At 39.9% G+C, this 26236-nt stretch overlaps 1 protein-coding gene across 1 annotated transcript in view; it reads right to left on the reverse strand.

The window, feature by feature from the left end:
- Positions 1-26236, reverse strand: part of ush2a (Usher syndrome 2A (autosomal recessive, mild)) — a 195514-nt gene that overhangs the window by 73965 nt on the left and 95313 nt on the right. The window contains exons 47-56 of the mRNA XM_027281636.1: positions 23463-23620; positions 21037-21184; positions 18437-18592; positions 15465-15612; positions 13639-13781; positions 5741-6357; positions 5198-5367; positions 4944-5110; positions 4682-4770; positions 1656-1990 (exon numbers count right to left, since the gene is read on the reverse strand). Of these exons, the coding sequence (XP_027137437.1) occupies positions 1656-1990; positions 4682-4770; positions 4944-5110; positions 5198-5367; positions 5741-6357; positions 13639-13781; positions 15465-15612; positions 18437-18592; positions 21037-21184; positions 23463-23620 (2131 nt within the window). The remainder of the gene's footprint in view (positions 1-1655; positions 1991-4681; positions 4771-4943; positions 5111-5197; positions 5368-5740; positions 6358-13638; positions 13782-15464; positions 15613-18436; positions 18593-21036; positions 21185-23462; positions 23621-26236) is intronic.

Below are 26236 nucleotides of genomic sequence, written 5' to 3' on the forward strand. Positions count from 1 at the left end.
AATAAACATCTCCAGAATGTGTCTCTCAATAACAACCTGGTGTGGATTTAGTCTTTACTGTCTGGTTTCTAGCTTCAGGCTACAGTTAATGAATAAAAATACAGGGTCAATTCTGATTAAAGTTATACTGGTTACACTAGGGATGTACTGATATGGAAAATTTGACATCTTGATTATAGTGACCAAATTATCACAGTTAACGATATTATCGTGATATCGTGATAATTGCTGTACAAATGTCCAAAAAACACATACATTGAAATAATTTCACGAAATCTTGTGACTTTTTTATGATACTAAAACATTAGAAGCCAAAATCTTATCAAAATGAAATAAAAGTAAAGTTTCTTAAGAAACCCAAAATACGCCCGGACCTCAGATTTCGTCTTTTGTCACACTCGGCAATCAGACACTCAGATCGGTCAAACCAGCCTGCGATGTCTCTGAAGCTGAGACTATCCAGTTTGATTCACGGACTAAACTCTGATAATCTACCTGTGTCTGTGTTCTCACCTTGTATATTTCATGTACCCAGCTTCTAAATCTGAGTCTGACTCGCAATTTACGCCGCAAAATAGTGACACGAAAAAGTTTAATTTGATTTGTGTCCGATGATTAGAGAGAGAGAGAGAGAGAGACAGAGACAGAGAGACAGACAGACAGACAGACAGACAGACAGACAGACAGACAGACAGACAGAGTGACAATAACAGTTAGCGAATGCCGGCCTCAATAAAGCTGTTAATCAGCGAAATAAAATAAAAAATTCTGATTGTTTCACAGCAGTTACACCCATATCGCATAAAATTTCACCGAGGTTTACGGTAATACTGGTAACTTACAGCCCTAGGTTACACAGATTATGATCCACACATATTAGCTTCTCATAATTAGTGTTAGTATTTTGGATGGGCATTCGATTGTTCAGAACTATTACAAACTTTCTTCATCTTACTTTTCTTTAACTTGATTAAAGTTTTACAACCATTGGGAAGCAATAAAAAAAATTTGTTTGGTTTGATTCATTTTGAAAGCAGTTATGCATCACTGACTCATAGCGGAAATGGATTGTGCTGTGGAAAGGTAAATTTGACCTGGATACTACAGTACGTAGATTTTATAGTAATATTTGTATATTTACATTGACTAATTTCTGATAAATACATGTTTACCCACTTAACTAACAGACAACCCAGAAAATTGGCAGATGGGCCAATAGAATGATTTTCCTCGACAGACATTGATTGATGTGCATTATTTCATGCAATGAAGCATAATTTTTGTCTAAATGTCATTTGCAACACATTAATATAATTTCCACAGGTCCAGTGAATGTAATGCAGTTACTGAAAAACATTAGCAGTAGTAATGTAATTACAGTAAACTTTGTTACTCCTACAAAAGGATGAGTATTCATTACATTTTTTGTTCCTAAACTCCTAAAATTCAAATTTCTCAGATTAATGTTGTACTATAAAAGTATTACTCACAAGCGGGCTGATTGCAATGTTGATGAGAAAGAAAAACAAGACGATTTTTCTGTTTCTTTGCATATCACTGTCTTCCAAATATACCTTCACCCATACCATATACCTATAACTAAGCTGCAATGTGAAATGCCACCTAAGTCCAGTGGTATGTGATGTTGATGTTACCTGATGTTAGGTCCATCGGGCCTGCTTGGCGGTTGCCAGGAAATGGCCAGGAAAGACTCACTGACTGGCACGACAACCAGTGGTTCAAGGCCTTCTGGGATTGTTGGTAGTGTGGTAGCTGTAGTGGGCAGGCTTTCTGTACATCCTCCAACATGTCCACCACCCATGGAGCACGCCAACACAGTGATACTGTAGTTTGTGTATGGGATGAGGTCCGTAATTGTGATGTTGAACTCAGATGCATTTCCACCATCATTGAAGACGTGGGGTTCTGGGAGGCGAATCTCATAGCTGTGGATTTCTCCGTTGGGAATAAGAGGAGGAGACCATGTGACCTGGAACATAAGTGTTTGATTTAAGTTCTGGGTTGTTCATTCAAAATACAATATTCAGAGAAAACTAAAGGCCTAATTCACTTGAGCCTGTCTAACTGTCCTGTCATTATCCCAGAAAAGTCATCTCTTTGGTTGGCTGGGAATTCTGAATGTTCTTGGCATGCTGAGGACAGCAGAAAGCTTTTAGATGGATGAACTACAGGAAGTCATGGCATAGTGTGCGCGCGTGCATGTTTAGAGTTTCAGGGTGTGTGCTCAAGCAAACACATATCTGTATCAGAGTGTGAATAAATGTGTGGTCAGTCCAGTGCTACTACCAGTGCTATCATGAGGGTTGTATCAGTGTGTGTATACATTGTCACCTGGGTATGTGAATGTACAGCATTAGGATGGTCATTGTGTGCGTGTGTGTGTGTGTGTGTGTTCAACTCTCTTGTGGGGAAAGATAACCTGACTTTGACTTGAGCAGAAGATTCCTTTCATCAAATTTAAAACAGGATACACACAAACGCGCACACGCACAAACACTATGCTAAAATAATGAAAACTGCTGGTAATGGAATTGCTGCATGCAAAAACAAAAGCTTGCTGTCGTTGAGCACTGCATCTGATTTGGAAACAGTTCAGTCTGTCAGCATTTCAGAGTGAAAATGAAGGTAACTGGCACACACACAAATGCTGATACGCATACATTTACAAACACACACACAAACGTCTACACGCTTGAATTACAGACGTCTATACAATCAACGTTTTGTAACACACAGTTATATCTAAATTCTACAATTGCACACACACACACACACCTGCGTTCATGTACTGTGTGCTCTAACACACTTACGGATACAAACTGTCATGTACAATAACTGATCAGTTCACAGCTTGTTGAGACTTATGAGTTGAGGTGATTAAGTGGTCAGTGTTGATGAGAGTATTATGAATGAACGTCAAGAATAATTATTCCTCATGCAACCTTGATATTCATTTAACAAGTGACACTGTGAGGTGATACAGGACACACACACACATACACACACACACACACACACACAACCACATATGGGCAGGGTCATGTTGAGTTAGGTAGCTCATTTCCCAAAGTGCGTGTTGGGTGTGCTTTGTGGTGGAAGTCATTTACAGATTGAATAGCCTGATGTAATCTGGAGATGGTGAAGACAGCGGAGACCCTGGGCTGACACAGAGCACTGGGGCTAAGGCCAGTACAGTACGTGTGTGTGCATGTTCGTATATGTGTTTATGTGTATATGAATAAGAGAGAGAGACAGATGATAAAGTTGGTAGTGCAACAGAATAGGTATAGGTGTGTGTGTGTTTAAGGACATTGTGTATGTGTGTGTGTCTGTCTTTGTGCATCTATGCTATTATATTAATATAAAAAACTCAAAGGTAATTAAAGAATGCCGACCTCTGCAGCTGACAATACAATTCTACAATTTACTTGTACATTCATCAATGCTGCCATATTTAAATTACATATTTAGGTAGATTTATTTCAGATTTCAGATCATAAAATATAAATTCCTTTGCAGGATGATGAAATCATCATCCTGAGGTAATCAAGTGAAACAGTGGGTCACAGACTAATGTTTTGTTAATTAGTGGGTTTTATTCACTAAAGTTTATCAATGTGCCTTAAGATCAACTATTAGTAAACGTTGACTATCATGATAATGAGAAACATACACTTAAGAGTGGTTACATTCTCAGTCATTAAATATTTTGTACCTGTGATCTCATTTTGCTTCATTGTTGTGATCTCTAGTTTAATCCAGAATATGCATTCCAACAATGAATGTGAGTGTTGATCGTCATCTCTCAATGCATCGCACTCAAATCATAAACTATTTGACTCACGGTAAAAAGGTTCTTGTCTGTGAATATCCAGAGCAAGAATGTCACTTCATAAAAATAAAAAAAATAAAAAAAACATAGGCAAAACAAGAGCAAACTGAAAGGACGATGGATAATGTGAGAATGAATACCCCAATGAGCAAGAAGTGATAATAATAATAATAAAAAAAAAATCATTTAGAGAATGAAGGGAGATACTCAAAATCCTCTCTGTGTATTGTCAAGGTCAATTGGTAACCAGGAAGCGGCCTGCCTGTCTGTCCAATTAGCAACAACCAGGAAGGAACACTTTCCTTCTCGGACCTGTGACCCCTAAAGCTGTGCTGCGGCAGAGATGACAGGGGCGGTTCTGAAATGATGACAGGCATTAGCATTTTTCAGCAGTTAGCATTAGTGCAGGGCTGTGAGTGCATGTGTGTGCATTTCTGTGTGCGCGCATGCATACAATATTATTTCAGTGGCTTTCATTGATAGGCCTTGATGTGGGATTAGCCAGTAACGCAACTTAACTCTGGCCCCTCCTTCAAAATGGCCGACAGGAAGGAAGCTCCCTCAGACAGGGTCACAGCCCCTCCCATTTTCTGAAGGGGACCTTGAGCTGAATGTTTTATTTTCTCATTAAATCCCGAGACGCAAAGACAGAAGAAACAGTGTGACATTGCTTTGTCTTTTCTACTCTGAGTGACTTAAGAGATTTCCAATAAAGTTGCATTGTGGTTTTTGTGTATTTTACATTTGCAGAAACTTTGATAACATTTGCCTGTTTCAGTCTAATATCAGAGTTCTTGTACTCTCATGCCAGATTCAAGGTGTCCGTACCTGGATTGACTCTGGCCCCAAGACCTTCACCCTCGGTGGACTGAGACCAGCTGGCCGCGAAGGCCTGGTGGTGATACTGACCCAGGGTCCTGTAAGTAGGTAACAATATACGGTTAAAGATCCTACTGTGAAACGACAAGGAGAGGAAACCTTTGTCGCTTAAATTCCATAAAGCCGACAGTAGAGTTATTAAAAAGCACCAGAAACACATCTTGGTCATACTGGATTTAATTTCAGTTAAAAACATTTTGTTTGGCCTTACCCGTGGTGTTGCCAGCCTGATTATGGAGCACAAGTCGATACTGGTAGTTAGTCCAGGGACTGAGAGCTGATGAAGAGTCCAGGAAGGAAAGAGGGGGAGGGTCTGGTGGCAGTTGGCCCACTGTGGAGACTTGTTCGGTCCCAGCAACTCTGCGCTCAATCAGCCATCTACATCCAACACAAAATACAATGAAATTCATCTACAAATAGCAGCGTCCCAAAGGGATTAGATGTATGTATGTGATCAGATCTCACCGCTCAAGTGGCCCATTGTTCCTCTCCGGTGCACCCCAGGATAGGAGAACAGAGGTGGGGGTGTCAGAGTAAAGGTGAGGTGCAGGAACCCCTTCAGGTGGAGCTGGGAGGGTACGAAAGCTCTGAGACATCCCAGACACTGAACAACCCACAATGGTGCATGCCTCCACCTAAATTTTTAGAGACAATAACAATTTTCTGTGTTTCAAGATGTTTTTTTTAGTCATAAATAACATTATTCATTCTCTTGTTAGTTCTCAGTCAGTTATCTCTATTTCTGGCCACTTCAACCGCAAGAAAAATAAAAAATACAGTAACATTTTTGAAATTTAGTGAGCTCTGTGACAAAAAACATACGATTAATTACTAAAAATAAATCTAGTTATTGTATTTATATTTATCATTGATTCAATGGAACAAGAAAGAGAGACTAACATTTATTTAATATGACTACAACAATTTTTTAAATTGCATAAACAAAGTTTAATATATTGCACTATACAGTATTGTATTCAAACATGGTATCATGCTAAAATATTGTACCTGGAGGCTGTAGGTCTGGTATGGCAGTAGGTCGAGGAATGTGAAGGTTGTGGTGTTCCCTGGAACAGTGACTAATAAAGGGGATGAACTTGAAGCTGAAGCTGCACTGAAGAATGGGTCTTGTTGTAGAATGAGCCCCGTATTCGAGCTGGCTGCACTGTACGGGCTTGACAGTAAAAGACTGGGACTTGAGTTTACGTTGGCGGTAGTGGTATGGAATGAGATGGAACTGGGGCCTTGGCTTGTATTGCTTACATGAGTAGATTTGATCCGGTTGTCTTCTGTGACAGGGTGAAGGTTGGGTCTTGTGGCATGGAAAGTTACTGAGCTGTCATTACTGTGTGTGTTGGCAGAAGACAAGCTTGTGCCTGGGGTGGTATGACTGGGTTTTTGGTTATGACTTGAGTTAAGATATGCACCCTCAGTGCTGTGCAGTCGGCTTGGGTTAGGACCTAAACTGGAGTTAAGTGCTGTGCTGGTGCTGGAGACTGAGCTGGGGCGAAGATAGAGGGTATAATTAGTGATAATGCCATTTGGTTGGGCGGGAGGAACCCAGGAAACTGTTGCACTTCGAGGATGGAGCCCTGATACAGCTGGAGTGTCCACTGGTCCTGGGCCTGCGGGTAGAGAAATAAATTAATAAATAAAAAAAACAGGAAATTTTTAAAAAAGCAAGAAATAAATATATTGTGTGTGTGTTTAGAAAAGATGGAGAGAAAAGAGAGAAGGGGGATTTGTTTTAAATAATTATTTGGCAAGTAACTTCAAGAATGACATCAGAAGGACAGAGTGATTTTTTCATCCCTATTTGAGGGATTAACATGGAAACTCTTTCTCTCTCAATTTCTCCCTTACAGCGAACAAGATTGTATTTATGGATTTGTGCAGAACTTCTGACTGAATGTGAGTCTGTTCATTTTTCAGCAGGTAGTTCAGGAGGTGATGTGGAGGCCTGACTGGACTGCTGCAAACTTTATTTATTATTATTTAACTTCAGTTTAGGAGAAATTGATTGCAAATGCATAACAACATATTGTTTTGCAGAATCACAAATGTGGTAGATTTCTCATTTGGGTCTACTGTGTATTCATGTTCACTGCCATTCTCAATGCCTAGGAGTGCCAGAAGGCAAAATGATCCACACATGTATAAGAAGTAAGCGGACAGACAGAGATTCACATCAGAAGGCCACAGGCACACTCATACATGGTCACATGATTTGCACATGTCCATGCAGGGATAGGAACCTAACCTGCACAGGACTAGTCAGAGGGATATTTCACTCCACGGTAGCTCATTTGAAGGTAATGCCCCCTCCCCCCTCCTCCCCCGGCATTTACATCCCACTGTACTGCTCTATAATGGACACACACAGACGCATGTCCATATACATAGACACACACTCTTCCTAACACAGACACACACACCCACACACACTCAGAAGCCCACACCCACAGTGATGCAGTATAGCAGTAATGGTGCTGTGTGAAGGGCAAGCAGATCAAGGTGACTGAGCGGACTGAGGGAGCGTGCTGCGTCGCTAAGTGCTACCGCTAACCGCTAACGGCTTTCCCAGATGGCGGTGTGTGTGTGTGTGTGTGTGTGTGTATGTGTGTGTGTGTAAGAGAGAGACAGAGAGTGAGAGACAGGGTGAAGTGAAAGAAGATGAGCAGTTCAGAGTATGCCTGCATGACTGTATGAGGGATAAAGTGTGTACTCAGGATGCTCCGGTCTCCTAAAAGTTTAAAATGTCTCTTTGCATAATGCTCATCAGAGTTCAAATGTGTTGCCTCATACTTAATTGGATATTATGCTTTTCAATATCCCCCCATGTTTCAAATATCCCTTGTTTGCTTGGCATAAACCAAACATTTTTTAAATCAATAAATCCTAATCATCTGAAACAAATCTGCACTGATTTCTGCTGAGCTAATCCATATTGTAATTAGGTACAAGAAAACAAAGGCAGACAAACCATTTTAAAAAGTTGATATTTTTTAGGAAAGTCTTGGTGTTTTCTAAAGGGAAATTATATATTGTTTTCCGAGGTATTGAGCAATATATAAAAAAAAAATAGGACACACAATATAATGTACAGTCAGACACATCACAGGTAAAGTCACAAAGATACATTAAGATGGCAGCCAGCGAGTCACACCCACACACACACACACACACACACACACACACACACACGCACAAATAAACAACAGTATAAAAATGGTGATTCAAAGCTTGGATGATTTTACAGATCCCAAATGCCCCCCCCCCAAAAAAACAACCCAGCTTTCCTTCTATCTACATATCCTCTTTCTGTCCGTCTGTCTCTTCTTCCTTCTTTTTTCCCTCTCTCTGACCCCTTCCTTCCCTCTCCCATCACCTCTCTCTCATTTCCTCTGTCTCTCTCCGTTACTCTCTCCCTCTTTCGCCCACCGCCCCCCTCTCTCTCTCTCTGGTCTCCCTGCTAAATAAACAATGCAGAGAGTTGACCTTTTGGGTTAACAGGTTTTTATGCTAGCTCTACTCAGCACTCACACTGATTCAATTACCACCAAAGGTCCACTGAACCCCACGAATAACCAAGAAGCCCGTCTCCCTGTCTGACTATGTGCATATCTGCTGGCCTGTCAGCATGCCTCTCTCGTTTGTCTTTGCAAAGAGTTGAGGTGTTTCCATATCTGTTTGTCGATATTAGACATTCTGCATCTTTTTATCGATTTGACTAGATTCATGTCTGCCTTATTGTATTTTTTTCTTCGGTCTGTCTGATCTGTCTGAAAATGTTTTTTTTCTATTCCAACAACAAACATGTGAGAGATGCACAGAGAGGAAGGCGGACAGATTGCAGATAGAAAGTCCTCAATTCCAAATAATTTTATTACAAAACACAATCCAGTCACCTTGATCCATCCTCCATCAACCACCCCAAAATAACCCCCTTTGTCACCCCCCATTCCTCCCTCATTCCCTCTGCTCCCCACTCTCCCCCCATCCCCCTCTCCCTCTAAGTGTTGAGTGTTATTTAGGCTTTAGTGGCGCGTGTAAAATTCTGCAATTTGAAGGGCTGTTAAGTTTTTCAATTGAAATTTTCATTTAAGATGCAGGTGATGCTTTTTCCCTTTTTTTTATTTTACTGACGCTTTACTGCTCTCTGGATAGGAGGGAACGAGTGTTGAGGGAATGCGTGGCAACCCCTCTCTCTCTGGTTTCCTGACTCCTTATCTCCCTTTCTTTCTACCTCTCCTTTCTGCTCAACTCTTCCGTTTCTCCATAGCTCATCCTCCCTTTACGAACTGCTCTTCTTTTCCCTTGTCTCCGACTCACCACTAACTTTTATCTCCTCCCTACCTCTTCGACCTCTTCATTCCCAATGCCTTTCCCTCATTCTTTCCCCACTCGCTTCATCCCTCTTTCCACAACTCCCACCCTTACTCCTCCTCTCTCCAGTAAAACATAGTAGCAGAAGGCTAAAACAGGAGTGCAGGGCCGCCAAGCCTTAAATCACATTTATAAGGATTTGGTTAGCATAGTAATAACACAATCAACTGACAAGGGCTGTGAGAGGGGGAAGGAGGAAGGTGTGTGTGTGTGTGTGTGTGTGTGTGTGTGTGTGTGTGCGCGCGCACATACGTACATATATATGTGTATGCATGTGTAGTGGCGGGTGTATACATGTTGTATGTAGCTTCTTGTGTATATTCGTGTGTGTGTGTGTGCGCGCGTGTGTGTAAGGTCCCGTGTAGTTTTAAGTGTGTACATCTGTGTGTATCCATGTGAAGAGAAGAGGAAGGGTATTATTTTTAGCCTCGCACAGGGCCCTGTGTGTGCACGTGTGTGTTTGTGGGGATGTGTGTATGTGGGTGACTGGGCTTTTGAAGGTGAGTTGAGGCTCCTAGGAGTCATAATGAGGACAAACGCTGAGCTTTACTGTAATCAAGATGCTTACGACATGGTGTCAAAACGTGACAAGCAATACGGTGAGAATTTACATTGCGTTTCATATCTTTACTTTTTCTACAGATTATTTAATGTCATTGCTGCTTTAAGAGACGCTGGAGAGGCAGCAAGCAAGAGGATGATGCATGAGCAAGGTCATGAGCTTGATTTGTATCCATAACATCATAAGTATATGAGATGTACATTAGCCTTTAAGTAACTACGACCATCAGGCTACCTGAAATGTCAATCATTCAGACACTGACTATTTGGAGTGACTAACCTAATTCCTGGTAACCTTCCGATGTATCCGTGTACGACAGCAAGAGAACAAAAATGCTATATGGTAATATATGGCTTTTAAAATGATAATAAAGGGGAAATATGTTAGTGTGTCAAGGTATCCGAATCAGTGGGAACTAATTACTAAAGAAATTCTAAAAATATTACAAAATCTATATTTCCGTTTTTATTCAAAGAGCTTTATAATGTCCCATTAATTCTGACAGCATATTTAAAATAAAACAAAACAAAAAGCAATAAATACATGTTCAGGTAACGGGTATATAGTAGTGGACATAAAATATTCTTGTTCTCTCTTGATATACAAAATAACGACGGGATTATGCTTGTATTATTTCAACATTTGCTTGGGGCAGCTAACTGAACAGAATACTAGGAAATACGGTATAATTTTATTAATGCAGTCACTCATTCATTAAATAACATGAATTCTTTGTGTTCTGTCATTATCTCTAACCTCATTTCTGTCATTTTTTTTCTCCTTCACACTTCTTTCTCTCACTGTATGCTTTAAGTTTAATTTAAAAAGGTGCTTCTTTAATGCTCTCTCTCTCTCATACACACACACATATACACACTTACTTTCTAGGACTGCTTGGCTAAGATCATTTTGTCGAAACAGTGCTTTATTCATACTCTCTATAACACTCCATAACACACATACATCACACACACACACACGCACACACAGACACACATACTCTCTTAGATCACTTAGCTAGTGTGAACATGGGAGTAGACAGAGGAAAGGGAGCTGTCCAACACGGCTAGAGTTTATGTTCACAGGAGCCGTCTGTCTGTTCTGCAGCGGCAGGAATTCATAGGGACCAAATTACATTAAAAAGATGGATATAAAACTTTAATGGAATGATAAAAAGGAAAGGAAGAAGCGTGGGTCTCTCGCTTTCTCTGTTCTGTCATTAGCCCTCTCTTTTCTTCTCTTCCTCTTTTTTCTCTCAATTCCTCATTTTACCTTTTTTTCTGCATTTTTTTCCTCTCTATTTCTTATCCCCCCCCATCTCTCTATCTCGTAAATACTTAAGAGCTAGTCTGTCAAATAGAAGAGGTGAAACCCACTCTGTGCTAAAATTTGAAAAAGATGGAAATAAAGATAGAGTTGGAGAAAGAGTGAGAAAGGAAGAGGTATGACAAAAGGAGAAAGACAGAGGAAAAATACATGTAGAAGTTCAAGGAAAGAGAGAAAGAGATACATTGAGAAGAAAGAGATCAAAGTAATCAAGAGAATACATACTCAAATCTCTATAGTTAATGAAGGGCTATGTCAACATGCAGTATACTGTAGCATAAAGTGTAATCCTTAGAAGGTCATGCCTACAGATCAGGTTAGGAGGATCTGCACATGTATATTCAATTCTATTGCTTGTATAAGTATGTGTGCATGTATATTTAGGTTATTATTTTACATTCCTATGTTAATGAAGGTAAATGCTGAACTACAAAAATGAAATCACAACTATTGGTCTTACAATACATGATTCCGAATGAAATGTAAACGTGCTTGCTAAGGTTGTCATTTTATGAAGTGTGTGGGAGAGGAGATTATAGGAGGGGAATACGGCCTTCCCTGCCACAGCCAAGATGACGAGAGGATGGGTTTATGATGACAAATTCCACATCAGTGTTAGAAAAATCCAATCTGGTTGCACTTGGCTTTCTCCCATCAGTTTAAATCCCTTCTTATTAAAAGCTTCTATCCCTATCATGTATTCTATTATTATGTTAAAAGATTTTTTATGCATGCTTAAAAATGAACAATAACATGTAATGTATGTCCATGCATAGATGTAAGATTCAACTGCAAGAGTGTAAGATTTAGAGGGCCTTATTCACAGAATATAACAGAGATCATCATTTAAAAAAAATTAAAAAATGGATGAAACACACACACAAAAAGACAAAAACACAATATATTGTGTAATTATTTCTTATATGGGCTCATATTTTGGTGTTTAATTGTTAAAGAACAAAACATAGTCGTGTGCTTTTATTGAATTGTTGATTTATGCTGATTTATGTGTGTCTTGTTTTGTAGACTTTCTCTCCTTTTCAAGTTAAACAGAGATTGAAGTTGGTAGTAAAAAGAAAGAAAGAAGTGGGTTGGATAAACCTGTATCCAAACTGTCACAGTGTCAGCCTGTGTGTGTGTGTGTGTGTGTGATTACAAGGATGAGTTTGTCTGCATGAAACTTCGTGACTGTGTGTTATTGCTTGCGAACCCGAGGAGGTGTGTGATTGATAAGGAGGACAAGCAGGTGTGTGTGTATGACACATGTTCTCAGTGTGTGCGTGTGCGTGTATGAGGGGGCCTGAGAGAGGCGGAGAGAGGGAAAGAGAGGGATGGAGAGGTTTGAATGATGGGGCACAGTGTGACCGAATGGACACATCTATTACAGTCCGCACACACAGAGGTAGATTCACACACATGTATAGACATACAAAAACAGAAATATTGTCCAGCTTTTCAAAAATTGTTGAGTACTTGGAAAAAAACTTGCATGTTTGAGAAAGAGTGTGTGTGTGTGACTGCTGGGCAGAATTAAAATCTGAATAGCAATGAGGAAAGCATACGGCCATAATTGAATGCATCCTAAATGTCTGCAATTGTGTGTCTGTATGTGTGTGTGTGTGTGTGTGAGTATGTGCAACTGCTACTATGTTCTTGTGGTTGTGTATATGTACATCACACTTACATGTGTACATGCACATCTCTGTGTGTGTACATGTGCATGTATCAATGTATGCAAATGCAAGCTGCTTAATGATAATGTATGTGATAATAGCGTGGTACTAATTAATTTATAACTTTGCACTGAGGAGGCTGTTCCAGTGGCTAATATGATTCTATTACAGCAATTAGCCCACAATGACACTGGCTAGGTCACTCACACACAGATACACACCTTACAGTATGCAAATCTCACTCTGTCAGTGTGCTTCGTTCTATCTTGTACCCATGTTGCTGCCACCTTCTTTTAATATGTCCCGTCTCGGTCTCTCTTCGTTATTGTTTTGATCCCACTGATCCCGTCCACTAACAGCAAGAAATTAATGCACTTTCAAAAAAATAAAACCTTGGAGACTTTCAGAGAATAAAAAAAAACTGGGCACAGGCTTTGTTTTTCACTCCACATGCCATATGTTTAATGTGTGAGGCCATTGTTCAGATCATCACCTAAAATCAGGAGATCTGTCAGACTCCTTGAGTTTAACTTTGACTCAGCAGCACTGACGGCCAACTGACGGCAGAGGCCCACTAACAACCAGCTGCTGCCAGCCACCTGCCAGCCAGTCACTTGCAAAACTCGGCTGGACTGCTGACACAAGCATCCAGGCATCACAATTCACTATGAAAAAACGATGCCAACAAGCACTGCCAACAAGTAGCCTATAGAACAGCAGTACAGAGTGTTTATCTGACGCAACAACACATTTCTCCACCACCAACTGAATCATTTATGTCTCTTTTCATGACCATTTATCAGTGGCTTTTCTCTGTTGCTGTTTTTGCATAGCTTGTGTGTGTGTGTGTGCGTGTGTGCGTGTGTGCGTGCGCGCATGTGTGTAAACGCATACATCTATCACTAACAAGTATGTTAAATTTTATGTGTGCACTTGTGTGTATGAGTATGTGTACTTACTGTCCTCGGCGGTGAGCAGGGTTGCCCAGGGGCCGACTGTCTGCCCATGTGTGTGTGAAACCACCACTCGAAAAGCGTACAGTGTGTACGGCATCAGGCCCTCTAGGTTATAGGAAAAGGTGTCTGTTGCGTTTTCCAAAAGCCTAGAAGTTGATGGACACAAACAGAAAAACATTTATGGAGTCACATTTGGATCTGGTCAAAATTTACTATCTATCTAACTATTTATATGCGTTTGTTTTTTTACTATAAACACAGTGCTTTGCTTCCAAATGTGAATCCATGCGTTTTTGTAGAAACAAAACGTGCATGTCCTTGTTATTTTATTATAAAAACAAACTCATTTGTCACCACTAGTTAGCAAAACCTACATTTACCGTTGCTCTTCATGCCATTAGTTCTAGCCATCATGACTTGTGTTATGCTGTATTTTTATATAATTCAACATTTAACAACACCTTAATTTCTACTTTAGCCCAAATGTTTTCTCTTTCAACTCTTCTCACCATATCCTGTTTTGGTCTTTAATGCCTGAGTACAGAGATTCAGCACTGGACAGCTCCCCAGAGTGTGGTCCTGTGGTCAGCTGATGTAACGTCTGCATGGTACATAGTGATTACCACAGTCATAATGGCAGTTCCTCGCCAGCCATTGTAACTGCATGTTCTTGTTACACAAATTTTAAATAGAGAACAGACCACTAACAGAGATTGACCATTTTTCCGTAAATGCAGTGACCGTTCCATGTTAAATTATGTAGGAATCTTGGGCAGAGGTGAAAGAGGAGGAAACGACAATGACTGAAATCTGAACAGTAATTTAGTGTTCAGTAGGAAAAGGTTACCTGAAACGTGGTTAGTGTATATTTTTATTTATTTTTTGGAAATGGAAAAGTTGAATGTGTGTCAGACATAAGGTGTTTATCTTATTTCAAGAAAACAATGAGTTGTATTGGTTTTATGTATTATGTGTTCTTTTTTTCTAAATCAATTTTATTTTAAGTGTAATCTTGTAAAAATGTCAAGAGACAAGTTTCATATTGTTACTAAATAGTGACTATCCTGCCAATATGTACAATATTTCCGTAGCTTTTCATCATAGTCCCATGTCATACCTGATCCCATATCATATAATCATACAAAGGAATCTAGGACAAAGTAAAAGAATACTGTCATAAATGAGGGACCGTTGACCATTTAGCATCAGATGGATAGAAGGGATGAATGAATGAATAAATCAGGGAACAATGAGATTTCCATAGCAGAGGAGGAGGAGGGCATAGCTGTCTGATATATAATACATGTAGCTAGTCATTTATTTATTACCACAGAATGAGAGCCTCCTCTTCTTGGATTAAATTGCAATTTGTTGTCAGGAAGCATGTAATGAATACATATCAGATGCACACCCTCTCTCTCTTTTTATTCTATCACATTTTCTCTACCCCTCTCTCTCTCTCCCTCTGCCCTGCGCTTTGATTTTTTTTTTTTTTTTGGTCTTTTTGACTCTACCCCCCGTCTCTCTAGCTCATTTCCGCTCTGTTTTTCTGATGGTCTGTCATATTGATGTGACATATTCAGCTATGCTGTATAATGTACCTCTTTATATATCCAGGTGTATGCATATGTGTGTGTGTACACATTTTCAAGGTGCACATACTGTATATGTGATATGGATCTGAGAGTGCTGGGTGTTTCTGTCATTCTCTTTTTGCTGTTTATCATCACATCTTGGACTCAGACCACTTGCGTTTGCTGTGGACGAGTGCGTGAAAACTTGTCCACTAGTTTATCTACAGGGTCTGTACATTTCATGCTATTTCTCACCTTATCACAGGCCTCTGTGGGGATGTCCTCATTTGCAGGCTGTAACGAACTGGGCCTGGTGCATTGGAGTGGGCAGGGGCGGACCAGGATACATTCAGGCTGGCACTAGTTGCATGACCCAACCTCAGAGGTGACAACCCATCTGGGGCTGTAAAGAGAGGTTGAAGATGTGTGAGTAGGTGATGAAGGAAGGATGGAGGTGGTGAAAAAGCAGTGTTGGGATGGAACAAGGACAGCCAAGAAGTCAAACAAATAAAACAACAGAAAAAAAGGTGTCAATTTTGTATTGACATTATTAATCTCATTGATCAGCTGCTTCCTAAAAGAATGACACCTGTCCTCCAATCTTGGACTCGACTTGAGTAGAGTATAAAAAGAAAAGATGATTGAGGAAAGAATAGACAGGAGTGAGGAGACAGAAGGGGATAACAAAAGAGGGAAAAACATAACAGCAAAAGAAAAAAAAAATCCTTGTAAAGGAAGGCAAGAGTGCCACAATGAACCGCCAGAATTAATGATATACAGCCACTACATCTGTCCGTCTTTCATTCCCGCAGACACACACACACACACACACACACACCCCATTATGACCCTACTCATTTAATAGTGCCCCTCTTTTTAGCATAGTGTTAACGTTGGGAAAATCAGTAAAAACATCTTGATTCAATATGATAGCCATGCTCTTAACAGCAACAGAGAATATGTGAGGAAAGATGGAGTAAGAGAGAGATAAGGACAACAAATAGAAGGATAAAATGAGAGTAACTGTAGTGTTTACTATGAGAAATAAGAGTAGGCCCTCCGATGTATAAAGTGACCCTTCAATCAAACACACTCGCTCTCTTTCCACTACAACAAGACTGATTGCTGAAGACATCTTATCTTAAAGACAGCTGCTGCAAACATACACACACACAAGTTAGTTTAAAAAAAACCCTCAAAATGCACTTTGACCACTGGTTCAGAATAATATAAGGGCTGGTTCAGGAGCACAAATCATCACACTAATATGCATTTGTTATCTTAATACATACACAGAAACAGACATATTTTTAAAAGACGTGCACTTGATTTTCCACCAAAGGCACGTCAAAACATGTTTGTCTGCTTTGTTGGATTTTTGTTTTTAAAGAAAAGGTCAAATCAGTCAATGTCACTATGATGAATGAAATGGAATATAATATGTATAACTATGTTTTCAGTAGTACACAATCACCTCGAAATATGAATCGTCTTACATATCTACAGAAAGAACAGGTCATCTTCGACAGACTCCGCCTAAAATTGAATCACCATGTGTCTACCGTAGTATGCTACTATAGAATGTACAACAATAGCACTAGACAGGAACTTTCACGTATTTCATGCATTTAGCGGCCACTGTACTTTCTTTTCACACTAGGAAGGAGAGAGTGTGACAAGGCGGTTGCAATCAGCAACTACATGGCCTTCAATTTCCACACACTGGTCTTTAATTGATCTTTTTTTTTTTTAGTTTACGGTGTTCTATTTTAATATATATGTATACACATATGTCAGCTATTTTGCAGAGTCTCTATCTGTCAATAAAAAAGACCTGATTGTGGCGAAAAATGGTAATTCCCTGAGTCTGAGTGTGTGTGTGTGTGTGTGTGTGCGTTTCTGTGTGTGTGTAATCCTTAAAACATGCACACACACACACACACACACACATGCACACACAGACACACAGACACACACACACACACACACACACACACACACACACACACACACACACACACACACATCACAGAGACACACACTGTTGGTGAGCCTGTGTCTCTTTCATGGTGTGTTAGCAGGTACAATATCAGAGGTGTCACTAATCGTTTTAAACTATGCACTTTTATGTTCACTTCTCTTTCTCTACTCTCCTCCTCCTCTGCTCTTCTGTCTCTTGCTCCACTATCTCCTCTCTGTTCTTTCATAGAACAAGGACGCATCAAGACAGTTTGCCTGAAAGAAGTCTAAAGAGATGCCAGAGGCACAGAGGTAGAAAGATAGATAGAAAGAGGAAACGTCTGGTATTTAAAATTTATACTTTCTTATGCCTTTGTTTTGAACTTGAACAGTAGAACTTTCCGAAGTCTGTCTTTTGTTGTTCTCTAACTGAGACATGGGTGTAGTGTGTGTGCATGCATATGTATTTAACATTTTTGTTAACATTAGCTAAAGCGATAAGATGTGTGTCTTTATTTCCAGACTGCTCTGATCAGCTTTGACATTTATGAGCATTTACCACGAGCCTCTATTCTACACAATTACAAACAACACACACACATAATACTCTGGAAATCACAAATATGTGTTCAGACCTTTTAGTAGTCAATGATACAAATGTTAAAATAGCTCTTAGCTGTGTCTGTAAAGTTAGAAACAAAGCTACAATTATAGTCAATTAGAGTCCACAACCACACAACACACAGTTTTTCTATAACGAAATAAACTCCCATCCCTGGTGATGTGTTTGTCATGCTATAGCCATTCAGTATCACTACGACAGTGAGCTTTCTTTGTAAACATTTATCACAGAGGGGTGTATAATTCTGATCGTTTCCACACTATATGTCTCATTGAAACCAGATAAAAAATATTAGCTGTGATTTTTACATCCATTTTATAGTTTAATAGCATATAAGCTAAAAGTACACAAGGTACAGTTTTAGTAATTCATTAGTCTTATCTAGCACGATAAAGCACATTCCACGTGTGTATCCTTGGTTCCTTGTGGTCTTTGATCAATCAGCTTGACAAAGATGTCAAGTCACGTTGGCTGTGTAGATGAACATTACATTTCTCCAAGTTATTTTACCAGTTGTGAAATGAGAATTATGCCATGAAGGCATAACAATAATGCAACTTATCAGTTGTACATATCAACAAATATAATTCTGCCGTAATTGAGAATAATTCATGTATTAGTTTTTTTGTTCTGCTGGTGTTTGTACCTGCTGGGGGTGTAGTGACATTCATTGGCAGGCTCTCAACACAACCCTGTGTGTTACAGCCTCTGATCCAGAAGCTGTAGTTAGTGTAAGGCCGCAGATCAGTCACAGAAAACCAACTTCCTGTTGCTGTACTTCCGTCCAACACAGCATCACCATCTAAGAGAGAGAGGGGGTCACACAAAGAGAGACATGTCAGGTCTTGGGCCAAGCATGGTGATGGCAAAAATTGATTCATAAAAGATACATACAACAACAGAGGAAAAGGAGGAGAATGAGTGTGGGTTCAAGAGAAGGCAACACTGACTGAGACTGATCAAAAAAGAGAGGTCTCCATATTGAGGTTATGCAAGGATAGTCAAAGAAAAAGGATCAGAAAATAACGCCACGTAAGCCTATCCAATATATTTAGATGGACACACACACGCGCACACACAAACATATATCAGTTCTGTGTGAACTGATGAAGGCAGTGTCTATCAAAGAAACAAGCGGTTGTGGGTAACTAGAGCGAAACACCATCTCTCTTTCTTCCACACCTCTTCTATCCTTCTCTCCACTCATTTTAATCTGTCTGTTCCTCTGTGAGGCGCAGATCAAAGTCCCTGACTCTGTGCGCTGTGTGTATGTGTGTGTGTGGCAGAGAGAGAGAGAGAGAAAGAGAGAGGGAGAGGGAGGGAGAGAGAGAGAGAGAGAGAGAGAGAGAGAGAGAGAGGGAGAGGGAGAGAGCACTTGGTGAATATGTGTAAGTTAAAAGATGAGTGTGTGTGGTTTCCCCATGCTCCTGCTCTCATCTTGTTCAATTTTCTTCTTTGCCCTTTACTTTCCAGGTCCAGTTCTCTTCTCCTATTTTGTTAGTCCCTTTCGTTGTTTTGTTGTTCCTTGTATCTTACTTTTTTGTTTACCTGCAGTCTTTTCTAATACATGTATGGAAATATGAGCTTGTCATCTCTCCTTTCTTTGTATACTATTGTACTTGTCTTTGTTCTTCCTTCCATCTTCTACAGCTTTGCTCTGGACTCGTCTCCTCTATCAAGTCACAAAATTGTTTTGTATTTTCTACACAACTCTGGTTTGATTACTTCTTTTTTCATTTTTCCATTGCACACATAACTTTCAGTCTAAGTTCGAGTTGTTGGTGTGTCAGTAAGTGTGTGTGCGAGTGTGGGTGTGTCTGTATGTTTGATTTGATCAAATCACAAAGCATTTGTACTTGCATCCACTTTTGTCATCCTAAAGGCTCAGTTTTTCAGTTTGGCAGCTTATAAAACTTAGTTCTTTACTCTGTTGGTAGTGCAACCCACCACACAGCAGCTTTTAGGTGTTATTCTGTTTGCTGGGAGACAGAAGTGACAAGGAGGCGTCTTCGTGCAGTACGAAATCAACTGAGAGCAATGAATTGTTTCCTTTCCCCTCCGGTGTGGGCGGGACTTAATTGGGGTTTGCCTTTATTGCATAATGAGCATACACCTGAATACTGGCAGAAAACTAATTTGTTTACCCGTGGTACCCATGTCTGGCACACAGCCTCTGCTAAGCGCGGCTGTGAAGTGAAGCCAATGCCTAAGTGCAAAAAAATGAAGTTCCTTGAACGCCCACTTGAGGCTGGCTACAGAACGAGCCATAAGTCTGGTACAACATTTATTTATTTTTTTGTCTCTATAGCTAATTTCCCTGTTCATGACAACTGTACTGAGGACGATTTTCTATTTAACTCACCCGTTCACATTGCATTAAGACTTAAAGTTATGCATAATTAACAGCATTTTTTGCTTTGATTGATAGGTAGGTACTGTTACAGATGGCTTGTTTGAGCACCCAGGCATCATTCAGCCTGCCTCAGCTCCACCAATGATCCATGTCTTTGCCCATTTTTAGATTAGCGGGGAGGTGGGACTGCCAAGATTGCGATGGCCCGAGCCATCACATTCTCAGCTACACTATGGCTCTTCAGAAACCCATGGCTGAAGTTACGGATACAACATCCATTCTTTATACTGTCTATGCTCAGAATGTTGGTATTGGTATGTGGCTATGTCCCTACTGATGACCTGTTTCAGTCTATTAATCACAGTGAGTAGTGAATGTCACAATTGCTTGGAAATCATATAAATGAAGTAATTACTGGAGTGAAGGTGAGAAGCTCTGTACTTGGACAAGAACAACAAATGTCAAAGCCCTTAGATATTGTTACTATTATTATATACATCCCCTCAATTGCTGCCTGCTGAGTTTAAAAAAAACCTTACAGGTTCTGCTACTTTTTTATAGACTACCGTAGTGACATGCTTTAAAGATAACTTTGTTGATGTCTGATGTCTCTAGTTTTTGTGGCCACTTTGCCTCCAGGACAGCTGACAACAACCAAAATGTCAAGACACACCTTTTTGGGGGGGGTTAAGTATTCAAATGGTATAGTTCTTACAACAATATAATGCATAGCTCAAATTTAATGAAGTCTTACAGTGCAGCAAAGGTTTAGTGAGCAACCGAGCCTGTCTTTAAGCCATCATCTCATTATGAAAAATAGGAGAAAGAGAGACAGAGAGAGAGAGAGAGAGAGAGAGAGAGAGAGAGAGAGAGAGCATGGTTGTATGTGTTACCTTTGCTTTTGTAGTACAGTGTATAGCTGAGGTTCCCATTCGGTCTAGGCGGGGCTGTCCAGCGCACTCGGACTGATCGAGAGCTCTGATTGGCCAGTTCCAGCAGTATAGGGCCTTCTGGAGCCATCTCTAATGTATGCACCTCAACCTGAAAAAAACAAAACAAAACACAAGAACACATGTTCAAATGCACAGATATACACGGACAGTCACAGAGGCGCTGTAGGAGGTCCACATACATATAAGGCTTATAATTATGGTGATTTATTTCATGGAGTGGGTTAATTACGGTGTTAAAATATAATACTTGCACCAGTTTGAGTTGAAATGAAACCACTCTACACATCTGGCCAGCATTATCTGCCTCTAGTATTCTCTTCTCTTTCTTTTATCTCCTTTCTCTCTCTCCTGCTACATTCCTCTTATCTTGTCTCTCAATCCACTCACTCGTCTCCTTCTCTCTTTCCACCATCACCCACTCAGTTCTTCTGTCTCATTTCCTTCTGTCTCACTCTCCTGTTACCCTCCCCTCTGCTGCCCTTCACATCCTCACTTTCCACCTCATCTCTCACTCTGACCATTTACTCCTCATTATTTCATTCTTTCATCCCTAAACTCCCTCCTTCCCCAACTTCTTTTTTCACCTTTTCCCGTCCATCCTGTCATCTTCTCCTGTTCTGCTGTTCATCCTGTTCTTACCCCCCTCCCCACTCCCCCATCCTCTCCTCCTGTTCCTGCTGTGTCAGCGGTTCTCCTGGTGTTTGACTAAACATGGCGTACGTATTGGAAAAATGCCCCAAAATATGGCCTGTCGTCTGAGACATCGTTGAGCATGGAGTGGCATTTCCTACCAAATGTCACTGTCGCCACACCAACCCTCGTTATTGAGCCGAGAGAATCGATCACCTTTATGACACCCTGTGACACTGACACACACACACACACACACACACACACACACACACACACACACACACACACAAATTCAATCAGTTTTGCTGTATTAGCTGTTTTGTTTGGCCAACTGATGCATTATGATTCATCCATTAGAATTTTATTAAGCTTTTATTTTTGCTGCTCTTGATACTGAGTATCAGATAGAGCTAGGGAACAATGTTTTCCACATTTTTTAAATGTGTTTTAGTAGTAACAACAACAGTTATGTGTAAAAACACTTTAAAAAAAGTAAGCTTAGAGGTAAAAAGAAAAAAAAACACTGTCTACTGAAATTTCAAGGACAAAGATGTGCAAGAATTACCAACACTTCACCTCAGCAATATGTTGCATGCCTATCTTTGAAGATCTCACAAAAGGTGAAAGTTTATTGTATTAATAAAAGGGAACCTACTCCTTGTTTTTTGTTGTATATATAATGTTACAAAGTTGGAAGTTGATATTAAACAAGGCCAAAATGTTACCAAAATTAGGTAAAAGTATGTACAAATAATCACTGCGAGCAAATGCTCAGGGTTCAGATCGCACTGAATGCAATGTTTTCTACTTAATGCGACAAGCTGACTTAAAATCGTCACTGTGCTCTTTGATTGGATATCTGCTCAAGGCACAGCAAACCTGACTCGTCCATCCACCTTTTTGTCTAAATTATTCAACCGCTTTGCTCAAACCTCTCTTCACTCTTCACTCAAGTTTGTGATTGTCTCACAAGAAGTGCTTAATTACATATTTTCTGGTTTTCCCTCTGATGTCCTCCGGATTCTCTGATTTCCAGAGTTTACTGATGTACAGGTTTACTTTTGCTTGCTGCTAAGTAGCTAACTGCTAAAGGCGGTCAGAGCTTCTGTAGTAAAGCTGTAACACAGACACTTCCCTGCTCTGAGCTCCAAGTCTGTGTAGTCAGCTAACGGGATGGCTAAGTTAGCTGTACACATGCACAGACTGGCAATCTGGCAAATGCCAATCAGGTCACCACCAGCTGTGTGAGAAAAAATGTAGTAAAAACAAAAAAATGGCTGACCACCTGTTGGAATTGCCCATCTGATTGGAGGTTACATGGTCCCAAAATGTCAATAGGCTACCAATATTTTATCGCAGGTAGTCACCTGCCCCATCAAGTGGATCTGTGGATGTAATTTCAGAGGATCCAGATTGCATAGAGCAGGTAGAGGACATCAAAAGAAAGACCAGGAAATGTGTTGCCCATAAAATGTGATTCAGCAGATAAAGTTATAAAAGTTGTGTGCTTGTGTACACTAAGGGACAGGTTTAAGGAGACAGGTTGTTTCAGATGTAGGATGAACTCAGGAGTGCTGCATGAAGGGCCAGCGTAAAATGTTTTTGAAGAGTGAATCATGCAGAGTTGCTACTCTAGTGGAGTCTGACACCAACAATATAGAGCTGAACATAAACACAATAAGTCCACTTAAAAAAAATTAAATAGTGAGTTTACTAGTAAGAAATTTACTGACCATTGGACCTTTGCCACAGCCCCGTGCTGTGCAGGCTTGCAGCCTGAGTATGTGTCGGCTCCATGGAGAGAGTCCCTCCACCACAGAGACCCTCTGGGAAGAACTAGAGTTTAAAATGAGAACTCCATCCAGCCAGAGACCATAGCTGGTTATTATGCCTGTCAAAAGAACACATTTGATTATGGCATGTAAGAGATACAGAAGAAAAGTCAAATTTACATAAGCAAACCTGCCACAGTAAGCCTGACATCTTAGCCAAGCCACTAATAACTCGAGCTTTCTTGAGGCACTGTTAAAAGATTTTACTGTTTGTATTGTGTTTATTGTGCATGAGCATCTCTGTAAAGAACATAATTCACCTTGTACAAACAACTTAAACAATGTGCTGTATTCATTCTCTGACCTGATCCACCTCCAGCACTACTACACCATTAAATTTAAAATATATTCTAAATAGAAATGTTCTTTCTTGGTCTTAATTGGGATGATTTGTTTTCTAAGATGTTTGCATATTTTCTCTCATGCTATTTACACCCTGCAGGCATTGGTCAATCATACATTGTAGGACTGTGTCCAGACTATGAGGAATTCCAATCACAATGTGAGCTTTGCTATGTTGGAATGCAGTCTGGGTCATTGGATTACAATGTAAATGAAAACTGACTTAGGGGCTCCAGACCTGCCAGTCAATATGTCCTAGTGTGATCCAATGATAAAAACAGCACTGAAACGACAAATGTAACCATAGGCGTTGCGAGGATAAAGACCCTCAGAAGGACAGTAGTACTAGAGCGAACACGCACACACACACACACACACAAATGTGGGTGCAAATATGTGTGCACTCAAAAATGCATCCACATGAACACACACACACACACACACACACACACACACACACACACAAAGATGGGAATTCACACATGTCCGTACACATGCACATACACAGGCACAATAATTACATTACATTACATCCACCTAATAAAAAAATGAAACAGTACGGTGCCAAATGTGCTTTTCCTTAATAAAAATGCATACAGGGGGCTCAAAAGATCAGTGCTAAGAAGTAAGAGTCTATTCTGCTTTAATCATGTGTGGGTTTTATTATTGCTCAATACAGATATACACACCTATCAGGGAAATGAAGACACAAAAACCTCACGGACGCCAACTACATCTGGGAAGCTCTTAATGTGACCAATCACATGCATGTGAGTGTGTGTGTGTGTGTACATGAGTGTGGACGTCTCTGTGTGCTTGTGTGTGTGAATAAGCCCATATCAGTATAGGTTGTAATAAAGACAGGTTGGGAAATGAAGCAGCGAATGCATAACAGGCTTATTTCCCCTCTTTGTCTGCGTGTTGCCCCGACCTAATCCCCGAGAGGATTATCCCCCACAAATCCCTGCGGAATTGGGAAGAAGGGGAGGAGAGAGAGACACAGAATCTCACTCCTCTGGAACCCATCACCATCATCATCGTCATTGTTGCCGTCCATTTAATGAAAAAAAAAGAGTAAATGGGAAAAAAAGGCATTGAGCTCTTCTCCCTTTTTAAGCAAAAATTAAAGCTTTTTAAGCATGAGATAATCGGGTAATCATGATTAAGTGTCTCCTTGTTATAAATTTCTGTCATCAGATGAGAAAAGCTTTAAGTAATTTATCCGGGCTAATATGCACACACATCACAGGGTTTATGGTGCGAAATGCACTCATGTGGCATTAAGCGTAAAACACACACGATTCACATTACACACACACGCGCATTATGGAATTACACATACTTTAACGAGCATGGCAGTAACATTTGATAATATGTGGCAGTGCGTTGTATGTTAGAGACTGTGAAATGGGGTGGGAAATCCTCGGATGGTTTTCATCACTCAATTCATTTGGTTTCGTAAGCTGTGCATTTGTTAATATAGTTCTTGATAATTCATGTTGTTGTAAAAAAAAATAATTCAGTATACCATGTGGCAGATAATGTTACTTGAAACTACTCTAAGTACCTGCACAAGGACATGTACTTGCTTGATGGATATGTTATACTAATTATACAGTAAGTATTAATTAATAAATAAGTAATAATAATGTGTTTCATTGACTTCTTTGTATATTGTAAGCATCTTGGGAGATTTTTTGTGCTTATGATGGGATATGAGGGAGAGAGATGCAACAGTGGTTTCCAGCAGAACTTGAACAGGAAGATAAGTAAGATATGGGGGTGCCCTGTGTTTAAAAAAAAAAAAAATAGAATGAATGTACATTTTCTTCTGCTCTCTGGTCCATCTTTAAAGTGAAGATAAACAATTGCATACAGTAGATTCTTGAATACTAAATGGGTTAATGATATATATTCAACTATAGGTAAAAAAAAGATGATGTGATGTGAGAGCAAGACATGTCCTCTTTTAGATTATTTGCAATATTTTCATGTAATAGCGGTATTATAGATAACAGTATACTAACTGATGATGCATCTTGCTCTTTCTCACTAATGCACATGTTATATCGTGCAGTTGAACTGAAGAAAATGCTAATTCATGCGTTCCAAATCTAAAACTGTAATGTGCAGGAAAGTCCTCTGTAGACAACTTTCAATTTGCCCACAGAAACTAGTTCTGCTTAAATAAATTTTTGTTATTAATCTAGACTATTCCAAGCGAACAGTGGATTTCAACTTCACATCCAATATACATGAAATACATCTTGGTCCAGCTCTGTGCAATGGACTTTAATTGGCTGCAAGTAAATTAGTTGAAGGTAAGAAGAATA

The sequence above is a fragment of the Larimichthys crocea genome, chromosome VIII (genome assembly GCF_000972845.2).
Source record: "Larimichthys crocea isolate SSNF chromosome VIII, L_crocea_2.0, whole genome shotgun sequence".
Lineage (NCBI taxonomy): Eukaryota > Metazoa > Chordata > Actinopteri > Sciaenidae > Larimichthys > Larimichthys crocea.